General features: G+C 37.5%; 1 protein-coding gene and 1 long non-coding RNA gene across 6 annotated transcripts in view; one reads left to right on the top strand and one right to left on the bottom strand.

Annotated features, from left to right (window-relative positions):
- Positions 1-1340: 1340 nt before the first annotated feature.
- On the bottom strand, positions 1341-8488 carry LOC115437004 (uncharacterized). 5 transcript variants are annotated; one of them, XR_003937898.1, is made up of 5 exons: positions 8434-8488; positions 4334-4767; positions 1921-1999; positions 1772-1820; positions 1341-1639 (listed from the first exon to the last, which is right to left on the bottom strand). It is a non-coding gene; the product is annotated as an uncharacterized LOC115437004 (long non-coding RNA). The 5 variants fall into 5 exon arrangements; XR_003937900.1 differs by lacking the exon at positions 8434-8488 and adding an exon at positions 6013-6943 and having other exon boundaries at positions 4334-4763; XR_003937899.1 differs by lacking the exon at positions 8434-8488 and adding an exon at positions 6013-6943.
- Positions 7381-15248, top strand: part of LOC115436965 (WD repeat-containing protein 88-like) — a 39606-nt gene continuing 31738 nt past the window's right edge. The window contains exon 1 of the mRNA XM_030160001.1: positions 7381-7591. Within this exon, the coding sequence (XP_030015861.1) occupies positions 7475-7591 (117 nt within the window). The 5' untranslated portion in view covers positions 7381-7474. The remainder of the gene's footprint in view (positions 7592-15248) is intronic.

The following is a 15248-nucleotide window of genomic DNA, read 5'->3' on the forward strand; positions in this document are numbered from 1 at the left end:
AAAAATAATATCTACAGACATTTTGACTTACTTAACCAATTAAGATATTTACATTGGCAAAATATGCAGGCTTATTTGATATTACTTTATGCTATTGCCTTTCAGTTGTGGGCTTTGTGTATTTACTGTCTCACTTTTAATGATAAAAAATAAAATAGGTCAGGACTGTCATTTGGGTATAGAAAGTGGTTTTACTGGAACTAATGCTTGTTCACACAGTCTGTTCTAACAGCTCACCTTTTCCTTCCATCCTGACAGGAGCAATCCCCTCATCACTACTGGCTCCTGGCTCTGCTTCTGACACTAAAGCACATTTCAAAAATGCTCATAATTCTCAGCACAAATCTGACATGTCAGTTTCATTCATGTAGTGCTGATTCATCTAGCATCTCAGAGCACCTTTCATACTGAACAGGCCTACACCATACTCTTCATTGGAACCTATTTATTTTAATAATCTTCCCTCTCTGAGCAGTCCTACCTGCCCACTCTGGACTTGTGGGCCCATGGCTGGTGTCTGCTGCTGGATCTGCTTTCTGACTCTGAGGAGCTACAAGACAAAGTTTCCCAGTTCTGTGGCGTTGCATCATACTATTATTTAAATAACATAACGTTATGTTACACACCACAATGCCACACAATTCACTGACTCGATAATTAACTAGCTTGAAAGGTGGTTTACCCGGTTCATCGTCCTCGTTAGTTGTTTCCAACCGGGAGGTCGTTTTGTGAAAAAGTTGCAGATTTTGGCACATTGGCTGCGTTTGTTTCCAGAGCTTTCCTCTTTTTAGTTCTTGCCTTCTCTGCGCCACCCTTGCCCTTTCTATTATCCATGTTTCAAACAGCAAAGACAGCTGACCACCGACAGCCTACAGAGCACAGATCGAATATGCTCCACAGCTACAGTACAGAGTTACTAACCGTATGCAAGGACAGATCACGTCAGGTCACGGCGCGTCTGCAAACAAGAGGATGAAAAAAAACCAAAACAGTTGCTAGTAGAGGGGGTAGCGGCCCAGGAACAGCAGCAGCAGCTTACGTGATCAACCCAGTGCTATGACTGACCACCCCCGCAAAAAAAAAAAAAGGAAAAAAAGATAAATAAAATATTAAATATATATTTACAGTGAACTCCAGCCCTCGCGGCCTAAATATTTATACCGGCCCACCGGGAATTGTCCCGGTCCTCCCGATTAGCCAGTCCGGGCCTGCTTATGCACTGTACTGTACATTCATTTCAAGTTCAACAGACTGCTTTGGGATTGTTTCTGTGTAAAATCAACTGCCCTGCTCAAAGGCTGTAACATTATTAATACCATTGCTACTGTCATTAATCACAAGAAAAGACAGTGTTTTCAAGCAGCTCATCCAAAGAGTTTTATTTTTGGAGGCAGAGCTCATTTAACTGAAAATAATCATTCAGATGTCAATGTGATCTCCCAAAACCCCAAAGGTGACATCTATAATGAGGCAAGTAAATTCCTCAGAACCTGTCAGTGTTCTGAGGATGGTTTGGAGTATCTTCTTCAGAAGGTATGACAGAACCTTCAGTAGTGGCCTCCTTGTCCATGGAGGCAGTGGCAGCTCCAGCAGGGCAACGACGACAACCACACCCATCAGAAGGGGACCATAAGTCCACCTGTAGGGTAGAAGACAAACCACAAAGAAACACAGAAAGAAGAACACTTATTTTAATCATTTGGGATACGTCTATAGATCATAAATAGGAATGGACAACACAACAAATCCCCAGCATGAACTCAGCATTTACCAGGTGGTGTGTCCTCCTCCCTCCTGCTGATGAGCTTCATCCCCTTCTGCTGTGAACATTACAGTGTTTTAGTCTGGTTTAGTCAAACCTGACAACATGAAGAGAAATAAAGAGAGTGTGTGTCCATCTTAAAAGTGTCCCAGTTGTACCTTGAATCTCCATTTCCATGTTGTGGAAGGAATATGGATTCAATGTAGTTTGGGTAGATTCCAGTTGGATGATTTCACACTGAATATAAAAGAGACAGTTCATTAAAAATGTCATAAAGCCTATTTTACTACTACTACTACTACTTTTTTTTTTTTTTTTTTTAACTTGTCTTGTCCAGCATCCTAACAGCAGAATGGTAGTCTGGCTCCTTTTGGTACTGAACAAATTTGCTTTGCCAAGGGTAACTTCATAAAGTATATGAAGCTCCCCTTTCCCCTATTCTACTGTGTTTATTATGAGTTTTGTTGAACCACATTTCGATGCCAGACCTGACATTGGGAGTGGGGGGTGGTGAAGGGGAGAGAGCAAGAGAGAAGAAGATGGCGAAGACCCTCACAAGAAAGTATCAACAATACAAGCAGTAAAGCAGTAACAACCATGGTGATAATTATAATGGTAACAATGACTACAACCAGAACTGAGTAAAACTGGACAGAAGAGAGAGAAAAAACAAAACAACAAACAAACAAAACTACAAAAAAAGAACATAAAATACATAAGATCTATTAAATGATGAATATAAGAAAAGAAAGCATGAACAGAATATCATATACCACGTTTGCCCAAATAATACCAGTAACAAATAATACCAGTTACAAATCCACACATCAGTTGTTCACATTAATCTGCTGTGACAGTGAACAAGGCAAAGAGAATACTATATATAGAGAGAATACTACTACTACTACTAATATACTTTGGGCTGCTCTCTCTTTTACCGCAGTAAATCATCTGATTCAAACTATCTGCATGGACACTGAACAAAAAGAATCTAAAGTTGTTTCAACAGATGACAAAGACTAAAACTACAATCTTAACATAAGTACAGTCCTGTACTGTTTGTTAATATGTATGAAAATACATTCAAAATACTCCAATTCAACATAACAAGTTTAAAACAAGTGGACTCTCGGAGGAAAAATGTTTTGCCCTTGGAAACAACCTTCAACTAACAGAACTGAAATGCAGATGTATCATACGGTTAGCACTTGCATGCACAGTACAATGAAACTCAAACAGAATACGTTGTATGTCAGAAACCCCCAACTTTTTATTAATGCATTTGGTTTTGAATGATATTTCTTGTAGTGTTGAAACAGGTAGTCGGCCTGTTGAGCGTCACATGCGGTCACCGATACAAACATTACTCATCGTTTCCTCACATGCCGACAACATGACAAACACATCCTCTAATTTAATCAAAAACAAAGACATGTAGTTAACTGGAGCTGGAAAGGCTTTTGTTTTTGATAAAATAAATGCACATGCACTGAAGATAACTGTTCGAATGTAAAGCTAACATGCTAATATGCTAACCTGGGAATCTCGTTAATCTCGTCAGCACACACAATACTGTGAAATATTTGTATTGTGCAAGTTAAGCGACATGAACAAACTAGTATTGTAATGTTTCAACTTAACACACAATCTTAATATTTTTTCTAAATCAGCTAAATCAGCGCACGCACCAAATTATCTGCAAGCTTCCGGAAGTTGGCGTGTGCAGAAGAGAATGTGTGCGGAAGTGGCATGTGCAAAAGAGAGCGTGTGCGTAAGTGGGCGTGTGCAGAAGAGAGCATATCAGAATAATGGCCACCAAGTGAATTGGGAAGTTTTCACAACGAAAATATACTAGTGTTGATTTCAGTGGATGCGACGTATGTGACTTTAGAAGTTTTATACTGACGTATTTGACAATACTCTCCATCTCCATCATGTGTTGTTTGGAGCTGTGTTTCTATCAGACACCGGTATACAGACTATCAGAATTGCCTTTATTGTCATTTGACAGTACAGAGTACATCAAACGAAATTCAGTTCGATGATTAGGGACATCGGGCCGCTGCTCCTAGTAAAGAGTACAACTAGAGCGCTACCACAAAACCCTTTCTTCGAAAATTGCAGTGAAGAACAGAAGATAATGCAAAGCACAAATATAAGACATCATACAGTTTTCACACAGTACACGTGGACACATGCTGGAATTTTTTCATGGATTTGAAGGGAATTGGGGGACAGCATGAACATTAGGCAGATAGCAGACGTGAAGAAAAAATGGGGGTAGGGAGATGCTTGAAAGTAAGTCAGACGAAACACTGCAAGGCCAAAGCAGAGTGGGGAGGCAGGAAAAAAAAGCAGCAGATACCAGAGCTCAGAAAAACACGTCCACTCTCTTCGAAGGACAAGGAAGAAGAAGTATAATATATATAACTTTAATTTGTCCTTCATCTATAAGGTTACAGCTGTCTCTTATTCTCTACCAGTGTGCAATAATCTTTGTGACTCAGACTGATCCTTGATAACCTCAGTATTTTAGTGTTAGTTTACTGATAGGATTTGAAGGCATCTTACCTTAGATGTTGAGCTGCATTTCTTTTACTTCTTCTTCTCTTTCCTCCAAGCAACTGTAAACCCCTTGTGACTAATAGGAGCATCCAGCATGTCCACTTTTTGCCCAGAAAACTTGTTGGTAGTCTCTACAGTCATCAACCAGGCCAGGACATCCTTATAATCCCAGAATAAATGAGAGAACTGACAGGACCCCATACTTTCTCTTCCTGATTTGATGCACTGGGCTGAAGACTGTTTTGTAATCCAAAAAGACTTTGGCTTGTTCTCAGGTGATATGATCCAAAATGTAGTGATAGTACAGGCACCTTGGATCCTTCATCATAACTTGCTGTTGCCTGTTGGTCTTCTCATCTTCAGTTTTTAGGCATCAGATGCAGTCATTTGGTCAATGTACTGGTAGTTAAGATCCCCTCTTGAAGTTCTGTCGTTTCTGTCTTGTAGGAAAAGAGAAAAATGTAAATTTGCATTTGTTTTCGTTGACAGAAGACTTTTCAATTTGCTGCACCCTCTGCTTTGAACCTTTTGCAAATGACCTTAAACTGAAGGAGCTGGTCCCTGTGGACTTCTTTAAATGACAGAGGTTGAAACTACTGACTGACTGGTAAAATATTTATTTGGCTCATTGTGACTCATGGTTATTTTCGATATGTTATTTGAAAACTGGCTGTTGACAATATACGCAGTTCCACTCCAATGTTCCAATATGTTGTGAGTATGTATATTATCTGTATAGTTCTTATTATGTTATATTGCTTTTTTGCACTATCTTTATACTTTTTCTTGCACTTTATTCTGTTTTTGCCTCAACTGTTGAATTTCCTCATTGTTGGATCAATTAACTCTAATCTAGGGATGCAAATAATTAATTGACTATCAATTAATTGTCGATAAGAATTTGGTTGATTAAATTACAATATTTTCGGTTAATTGCCCTTTCCCACGGCGGTGTTCATGGTGTCAACAGTAGGGGGCGCCTACACTAAGCTTCATTGCTGAGGTTGAATATCATCCATCCATCATGTCACTGATGCAAAGTCAGAAATGTCCATTTCTTCTCAACTGCCCCTCTTCAACCAACTAATGATTAATGGATTAATTGATAATTTGCATCCCTAATCTAATCTATATTTTGTACATTTTTGACCTTGTATTATTTTGTATGTTTGGTTCAACAGTGATTGTAACTGACATGTAATCTATGCCTTCATCAGGACACTCTTGTAAAACATTTTAATTTTCAATGAGACTTTCCAGGGTAAATGAAGGTTGAATAAATAAAACTGTTAAGATCAGCTCACCTTGCTGACAGTCTGTGCATATTTGCTGTTTCAGTTATAAAAAACATGTTGATGAAATCTTTTGATATGATACTAATCCCTTTAAAACCTGCCAGTCACATTAGAAGTCATCAAAAATGTCTCCCTATTGCCACATTTATCCAGTGTATTGCATTTAAGGAACTATATGTGAAGCTTAACATTAATTTACTCAGTTGAGATGTTAGGATAATGAAATATTCCACATTCCCTGTCAAAAGACTCCATTGAAGCATAGGGTTGTATAGGCACAAGTCAATCAAACCCAATAAAATTAGATTTATACAAATCAGAAATACTCTCCCAGTGGTTGAATCTACAGGGGACATATCTTATTATATGTAAAGAATTCAAATGAATTACCTTATAGAGAACTCCGGTGGCACTGCCAGTACTTTTTACACCTGTCTTCTATACTTTTGTTTCATATACAAAGTAGGTAATAAAACATGATGAGCTCCTTCATTCCAGTCCTTGTGTGCTGAACTAATTAGTAACTCCTTCATCAGTGCTGACTCCTGTGTAAGGCTGTGGTCGTCTCCTCTGCTCACTCTTCAAATCGGTCATTATAGCCACTCCTTATACTTGCTCTTTTGTCAGTCATTTTACCTTTCCCTTATCTCTGATTTATTCAACACCATTTGAAATATGGAATCAAGATGAATCGGCAAAGCTTATGGCTTTGTTTGACATGATTCTAATCAGGGGTGGTGCAGTGGACAGCACTGTCACATCACAGCAAGAAGGTCCTGGGTTTGATTCCAATCAGGGACAAAAACTCTAACTCGCTTCTTCAGTTCCCAAATGTTTATGGAGTATAGTTAAAAGAAGAGGAGATTTTTTTGCCTTTAATTTACATTTTGTGAGCTAGTGCAGCAGGCAAAACTGGGAAATGTATCAGTCAGTGTTCAGTCTTTGAACATAGTGGGTTAGGCATGTCCTCTTTCTTGATGTCAGCCTTAAAAAAGGAAGCACAGGGAGAAAACATGGAGAAAAGGAGAAAGAGAGTGACAAACATTGAAAGTAAAGTACAGGAACTGACTTCAGTGAAAACGTCAGAGGTTATGGTGTTTCGTCTACTGAGGGCCGTGTTTAAGTAACAAGCTTCAAATTCAGTGCTTTTCAGCACTTACATGGACTTGAATCCAGTTTTTGTAATTATATTAACACCGGCTGATCTACTTTTCACAGTTCTAGTTCAGTTATCTGTGCATCAGTTCCATCCATGTGTCTCCCCCTACTTCTCCCCCAGTCTCTCTCTGTGTCTCTCTCTCTTTTTCTCCTCTTTTACTCTCTTTATCTGCTCCTGTCAGTCATCCATCCTCCAGGACTCTGGGTCTGCTCCAGGTTTCTGCTGTTAAAGGTAGTTTTTTCTTCCACTGTCTGCACTCACTAGTGTTTGCTCCTGGAGGATTCTGTTGGGTTTCTGTAAATTGGCTTCAGTCTGGTTTCGTCCAACTCGATATGGAAAGTGTCATGAGATAACTTTTGTTATGATTTGGCACTATTTAAATAAAATGTTATTGATTTCAACACAATGTTTTTGCAGTAAATGCACTTTAATGCACATGTCCTTGTGCACAGGGTGTATTAGGGCTAAAATATTTGAAAATTAGAACCAGCGGAATTTTAACGTATGTTGCTGTGTATTACGTTTAATCTCCACATGTATGTCTACGGTTCAAACAACCAAATTCCACTTTCCCTGTAACTCGTCGAGTTTTGTTACGTCCCACAGTTCGTGAAGGCAGCACGCATGCGTCAGTGCGAGTGTTGCTATAGTAACTGCTAAAGACTAGTCTAGCCAAGCTCAACTTTTGACTAAATGGCGTTGAAGAGCACCGACCCGTTGTCAGTAGATGAAGGAGAAGAAGATGAAAGGACAGAGGAGGAGAAGAGGGGAGGAGGAGGAGGAGCAGCCGCGTGGAGCCTCGAGTCTCAGGTAAAAGGAGTCAGTAAAGAAATAAAACTACGACTCAGAGCCATTAGCAAGTTAATTAGCAGGAGCTGTGCGTTTACTGTCAGGGATGTTCAAAGGTGTGTTACACATAGGTTACATACAGATGTAGATATAGACGAAATGGATTCATACCCGGGGGCAAAAAAGCGGACCTGACCCCCCACTGTCCAGGGGGTGGATGTGGTGGTAAAGGTCAGACCCAAAAAAATGTCATGTCCCATAAAATACTGATATTATTGAAGTTTATGTAACACAAATCAGCCCATAACAAAAGAATTACAGTACATGTGTGACACACAAACCCAGGGTGTACGCATGCGTAATAACATGTGAATAGAACAAAATAAATCTTACATTTACTGAGTTTATAAAAAATGTATTTACTCTTTAATGTAGGAGTACTTCAGGTCAATGTTAGACTTAGTTTTGAGTAAGACTTTCTCGATGATGCCCCCTCCTGCCGGTCCGAGTGACCGGACAGTTTAAAGTAGGAGGAGCCAAAGGCAAACCACTGGCAGGTGTTGTACCAAGGACAGAGGAGCATATTTTCGACTTTCAATCTCATGATTCTGACTTTTTTTTTTTTAAATCTCATAAGTATGACTTTTTATCTCATAATTATGACTTACCATGGGGATTTTTTTTTTCCAAATCAAAATCAAATCAAGTTTTATTTATATAGTGCCATATCATAATAAAAGTTATCTCATGACACTTTACATATCGAGTTGGTTGAAACCAGACTCTAAGCCAATTTACAGACACCAAACAGAATCCTCCAGGAGCAAACACTAATGAGTGGAGACACTGAAAGGAAAAACTACCTTTAACAGCAGAAACCTGGAGCAGTCCCTGAGTCCTGGAGGATGGATGACTGACAGGAGCAGTTGGGGCTAGAGATAGAGGGTAAAGGAGGAGAAAAAGAGAGAGAGCGACAGAGCTAGAGAGAGGCTGGGGGAGAAGGGGGAAGAAGGTGGAGACACATGGATGGAACTGATACATAGAAAACTGAACTACAACTGTCAAAAGTAGATCAGCTGGAGTTAGTAGAAGTACTAAAAACCAGAACAAAGGTCCATGACTGTTAATACTACTACTACAAATACAAGTACTAACAGTGGATATACTACTATTACAAAAGTTAGTACAAATAATAGAAACCTCTAACATCTATGGAACTATATAATAAACACTATCATAACTATATGGATAAGTGAGTGATGACGATGAAGGCAGGGGCACAGCAGCAGGTCCAGAGATGATCCTGGGAAAACCTGTGATGATCCAGGGAAAACCTGTGATGATCCTGGGAAAACCTGTGAGGCGATAAAGCACAGAGACTCCAGGGAAGAAGTCAAGTCAGTAACAAGTATTCACTGTGGCGTAAATAGAAGAGAAAATTAGGAGAGAAAAGGTCAGGGAGAAAGAGGAGCGGAGAGGAAGTCATAGAGGAGGAGGAGCAGAGCAGAGCTCAGTGTATCCAGATGAGTGTCCATCAGTCTAAGCCTATTGCAGCAGAACTAAGAGCAGCCTGAGCTGCCCTAACTATAGGATTTGTCCAAATGGAACGTTTTTAACCTACTCTTAAACATAGAGAGAGTGTCTGCCTCGGGATTAATAAAGTATCTATCTATCTATCTATCTATCTATCTATCTATCTATCTATCTATCTATCTATCTATCTATCTATCTATCTATCTATCTATCTATCTATCTATCTATCCATCCATCCATCCATCCATCCATCCATCCATCCATCCATCCATCCATCTCTTGTTGTATCATCCACTCACTGCACGTTGACCGGAACAACTGTTCCATTGCTGGAATACCCAGTGTCCATGCCCACAAGGCTTTAATGTCCCCTAGGGCGAGCATTCTGCCTGAAGTTTCCTCCTCAAATGCTCTTATCCATCTACTTGCTCCCTTGCAACCAAGCCCTCAGGGTCTGTGGCCTGCCATGGGATGTATTGATCTCTATGACCCTTAACCAAAATCGGAAACTGGCCAGGATCAGTGTATCTATCTGGTGGATGTATGTTTGGTCTGTATCTGAGATCATATGGTCTTGTTCTGTTCAAACCCTTTAATGCTTGATCTTTGTCCACGTAACAATCTAATGCTTTCTGATGATTAGTGCTCACTTCCTTTTTGGTGATGCTACAGATCTTGGGAATAACTGATGGCATTGACATGGATTTGGGAGATTATCATCTGTAATTTCAACATCACCTTCAATGGTGACCAACCCTTTTAGTAAAAGATACAATCCTGTTGTGTCTGTTGACTTCTCAGCCAAATTTTTCTGTGTTTGTCTTTTTGCTTTTGAGTATTTCATGAATGTTCCTCAAATTAGCTCTGTAGGCTTCTCCTTCTGATTTAAACAGATTAATTAAGTCTAACTCCATCTCCCTCTTCTGTTGGCATTTTTTACTTTTATCCTTTGGTTTGTAATCTTTAATACCATACTCCATGGCTTTACACAGTCAAATCGAATGTGCCTCCTTTTGGCCAGCATTGAGCCAAACCTTTGGTTCGCTTGTACCATTTCTCTGAAATTTTGTCACTGTCACTTTTCTTTGTTAGATGTCTAATACCTAAGATCATCACTGGGCTAACTGTTGGTTTTGACAGTTTGTAATATTTTTGTAGCCTATTCAACTCTTAACAATAATTTTTTAAAAACCTCTTATATCTTCACAGCAGACTTGTTTAGAATGTTGGGAATAATTTTAATATGACAGTGTTCACAATTTTCTACTTTGCATTCTGTATTCCTATAAACCCAAAATTGCCTAGTTGATGTAGCTAAGCTAAGAAGCTAATGGGAAGACAAGGGGTCTGCCTCTGTCTCTAACTTCCCCTGCAATTCACACACACCGCAAGGTGGGAACCTAATAAGTTTCCACACCCCTTCAGATGGCCTCCTAGTCCTCTTCCTGTTTAAACTCATTTGAAGAAAATCACCAACCAGTTCGCTTCATTCAAAACCACTATCCTAACACAGATCGAACGTAGAGACTCACCACTAATCGAGCCAACACCCAATTTCCACATACGCAAACTCAAACACTGTACCTACAATGCACTAACACTTGACTCACACACTAAGAACACAAGTGTCACAAAACATGTAACACAAACATTTATGCACAGTTTATCAAAGCAACAGAACTCCTTAGAAAGCAACAATAACATATGAGGAACCTCTGAGACTTCTACTGTACTTTTGAACACATATTTCCTAGACTTTCCACAGTATACAAATTTACAAAATTCTCCACTTCTGGCCTCTTGCACTCACTCATACACATACACTCATACACCAACACACGGACATATCCTGCATTCTCCTCTACTCACAGATTTTTTTTTTTTTTACACACACTCCCCTGTCCTCTGCTCACTCAGTTTCCCCAAAATCAAACACAAACATCCAAAACAATGCATTGGATACATGGGTCATTTCAGAATTGGGGGTTCATTTTGTGTCTCCCAGATACACCCTTTGTTTTTTTTCCCCAGACAAATCTTTATTGAATCAGTTTTTAATAATAATAATAATAATAATTGAATTGAACTTTAACAAATAATAATGCTTTTTGTATATTTTTAACAAAATGTATTCAAAAAATATTAGCCTAAGAAATCCAACCCCATCCCAAATTGACTGTCTTCGGCTCAGGATTCATACATTGAACTTGAATTAAAATGAAATAATTTACTATAATTTTCATTCTTTTTTTTTTCTTTTTTTTTGTGCTCACTCTAATAACATCAATAAAATAAATTGCACAGAATATCTATTTTCTGTATTATATGAAATTTCAGTATTAAATAAATGTTGTTTGTTTTTTTTTGTCTTTCTATACACTGGTCAACTCTGTTATCTCTGTTATAAAACTCCATAAAAATCTCCAAAGCATTTATATAAAAACATGAGACCTGCATCCTATGATGTCACTTCCTCTGGCAGAAAACATGTTGAAAAAAATTTATGCACAGTTAATTTCATTTGATGATGATGTGATGACTAAAGCTCGAATTTCTTGGGAAGGTGAGTTAGGCTTAAACCTCACAGACCAGCTATGGGATAAAACTATCCTTAGTATACGGTCCAGCACACCATGTGTTAGATTACAACTTATTCAGTTCAAAGTGTTGCATAGAATCCATTTATCAAAATTTCGACTCTCTGCAATCTATCCAAATATTGTGGACCAACATGACAAGTGTCAGGGCTCTCCCTGCAACTTAACCCATATGTTCTTTTCCTGTCCTAAGTTACTGAAATTTTGGGGTGATTACTTTATGATCATGACTAATATTCTTGGGAAAAATATCAATATGTGCCCTTTTATAGCAATATTTGGGCTCCCTGTTGACTCCTGTTTTAACCAAATAGAGTCTGATATAATACCTTTTACATCCCTCCTTGCAGGACGATGTATCTTATTTTTGTGGAAGTCTCCTAAACCCCCGTCTATTTCATTTTGGCTTAGAGATGTTATGTTTTTTCTTAAATTAGAAAAGATTCGACTCTCACTACAAGGCTCCTCAACTAAATTCTTTAATAAATGGCAATCTTTTTTAGATTACTTTCAGTCTTTACAAACACTGCCTTCAGATTGATTTCTCACACCTCCACCCTAATCTATTTTATTATTGTTTAGGTATTGTTGTTTTTTGTTGTAATTTGTTCTGTCTACCAGTTATTGTCATATTTGATACATCTAGGTAATGTCTAATATTTAAAAGTAAACACAGGTATCTACAAGCTATGACTTGATTTTTTTTTTCTTCTCTATTTATTTTTATTTATTTTTATTTTCTTCTATTTCCATTAGCTTAGTTAATATTCTTGTACACCACAGATTTGATACTGCTTGTACTTATTTGATTTTCTACTGCTCAGAGACTGTTCTGATGTTCTTGTTTCTGCTGTTGCCCTTTCTCAGAGGGCCTTGGGGTTGGATTGGGCATGGGAAAAAATGATATAAAAAGCAATGTATAATGAATGCACTTTAATTCTGCTCCTTTGTATGTACTGTTACATTGCTCATAAAAAGATAAATTAAAAAAAAAAAAAAGAAAAGAAAATATGTTGAAGGCAGTAGGGTATATCATTTTTCTTCTCCCATTCTTTTGTACAAAATGTTTAGGATACACCAATAGTAGATTAATTACTTTTCAACTCTGCTATTGTTAAATCATAGTGAATCACTTATGGAACTTTTAAAAACCAATAACATGATAAAATCTATAAAAAATTTATTTTTAGACATACCATGTGGTATCTCATTTTCATCTAGCACATGGAGTTAAGGTAAAAAATGGAAGAAAATGTCAACTCTGTTATGTCAACTCTGTTAATGGTTTAATGATAACAGAGTTGGCAGTGACTTACAGAGTCAAATGCTCCAAATCTTATTTGAGATTTTGAGGTATTTTACTTTTTTAATATACACACATATATTCACATTTATTATGGATGTTCAATCATATTACTGTAAAGGGAACATCAGTGCTTTAACTTTCCAGTTTAAGGAAATTGAATCATATGTTGTAGGTAGATGATGATGAAGCTGTCAGGGGCAGAAAGGCAACGGCAATACAGGGAAAGTGAGGTGCTGACCCTGTAAGGAGAGGCTCACCAGAGGTGCAGAGCGGGAAGGGAGAGAATTTCAGAGAGGACACCACCACCAAGTCTAGAACCAGACCCTGAACCACAGCTATCCAGGTTAGATTAGTACTTGATTAGATGGCTACATAGGTCCATGAGTTTATAATTATATTCTAGAAAGTAACTGTACAGTAAGTCACAGATAGATTGAGACAAGTGTTTTTAGCTTACCGGCCAATAGGCCGAAACTACAGTTCTGATTGACCTGTGGTAAGTCAATCAAGCCATTATTGTATGCACATTGTTTCCAGAATAATATGTGTGAAACACTTGTTTCAACAAAGCCAGGTCTATCAAAGAATAAATCCCGACCATCCATGCTTTCAGCTTGGGCTGTTTCTGTAATATAATAAATACACATAACTGGGTATAAATGGTATCTGGATACATTTCCTAAAGCTTTTAATTTGGCCGGTAAGCTACAGGGCCTTTGGTCCTATTTTATATCAGGGTTGTCAGTGTGATAGAATGTAACTGAACTGTCCAGTGTGTTGTGTCTTAAAGGCACATTTTGTAATTTATGTATGGCTTTGAATAAAGGTGCACTTTTTAGCGACAGATTTTGGTAAAAATGTTGTACTTCTAGATGTTCAGTGTTCTCTTTTTGTTCTCACCATAACTGATATGATGCCCACCATAACTCTAAAGACAAGCCTGTTTTGCTATTCCTTCTATCAAAACCTCTCTCTTCTTTGTTTGATGATATGATTTCAAAGCAGTTGTATAGTGCACCTTTAATAATAAATACTAATTTCTTGAAAATATAACTCATTGATGAAGAAGTGTGACTAAGCTATTTAGGCTATGTTCTCATAAGGTGAAAAATAGTCATGGGTTACTTTACATTTAATTAGAATGTCATTTGTTTTTATTGTTTCAGACAAAAGAGGTCAGGACGAAGCAAACAAAAATGGGAGAACTCCAAATTAAATAGAGAAATTAAAAAATTCCCCTTGATCAGAAACAAATACGAAGACATAAACTTCCTGCAGAGGTTCAAAGAACTCTCTTTTTTCATGATGTCCTGATAGAGAATATTACAAAAATACCGAGGAACTAAAGAAGAGTGAATGCGTCATATGATATCACAAATTGTGTCAGGAATAATGCTAAAAATCATTTCTACATTTTTAAATGTTTTTAAAGATTTCAGAGTCAGGCAGGAATGTTATTTTTGTTGGTTTTAACTATGGGTGATCAACTCTGTTATTCATGTCAACTCTGTTTGTGTAAGATTTTGCTTTATCAACTATTATCAAATATGTTTTATTATTAACAAACTTATTACAAGCTGTGTCCTAACTACCATTCTTCTTAAATGAAATTTCAAAGTATTTAATTCATTTTTACGGGTATGTTTACAGAATATACACACCCTTGCGGCAACATGTCAGTTAAATGTGTTGATATTTTTACTCCAAAATAAAACATTTTTATCTAATCAAACCAAAAATTTACTTAATGGATTTAGAGACACAGTATCTCTAAGGAAAAACAATCTTTTAAATTGTTTGACATTTGTTAATTTTATGTATTCTACCCAATTTGTCTGCAACAGAGTTGACAGATTTTTCTGCAACTACATTGTTTTTCATTTTAAAAGTTTTAAATGTTACAGGTTTAAGTTCAGCAAATACTAGAAAAGTTAAATTCAAAGTGTTTTCTATGAAATAAAAAAGTTTCATAAAAAAAAAAAAAAAAAAAAAACACTCCCAATTTTTGTTTTCTGTCTCCATGTGAAATGTATCCGCAATTCTGAAATGAGCCACATACAATAGCCATGTTACATGCAGGATTATTTAAGCATAAAGCAGGTGCAAGCAAATCTTACAGCATAAAATTCTAGGACAGACTGTTGGTGAGTGGAGATTCCCCAGATCACATCCAATCACTTTACATCAAGCTTTTTTGAAGAGAGCACAAATTCTACTCACAGTAAGGCGTGATGAGACTGTG

The sequence above is a fragment of the Sphaeramia orbicularis genome, chromosome 3 (assembly GCF_902148855.1).
Source record: "Sphaeramia orbicularis chromosome 3, fSphaOr1.1, whole genome shotgun sequence".
Taxonomy (NCBI): domain Eukaryota; kingdom Metazoa; phylum Chordata; class Actinopteri; order Kurtiformes; family Apogonidae; genus Sphaeramia; species Sphaeramia orbicularis.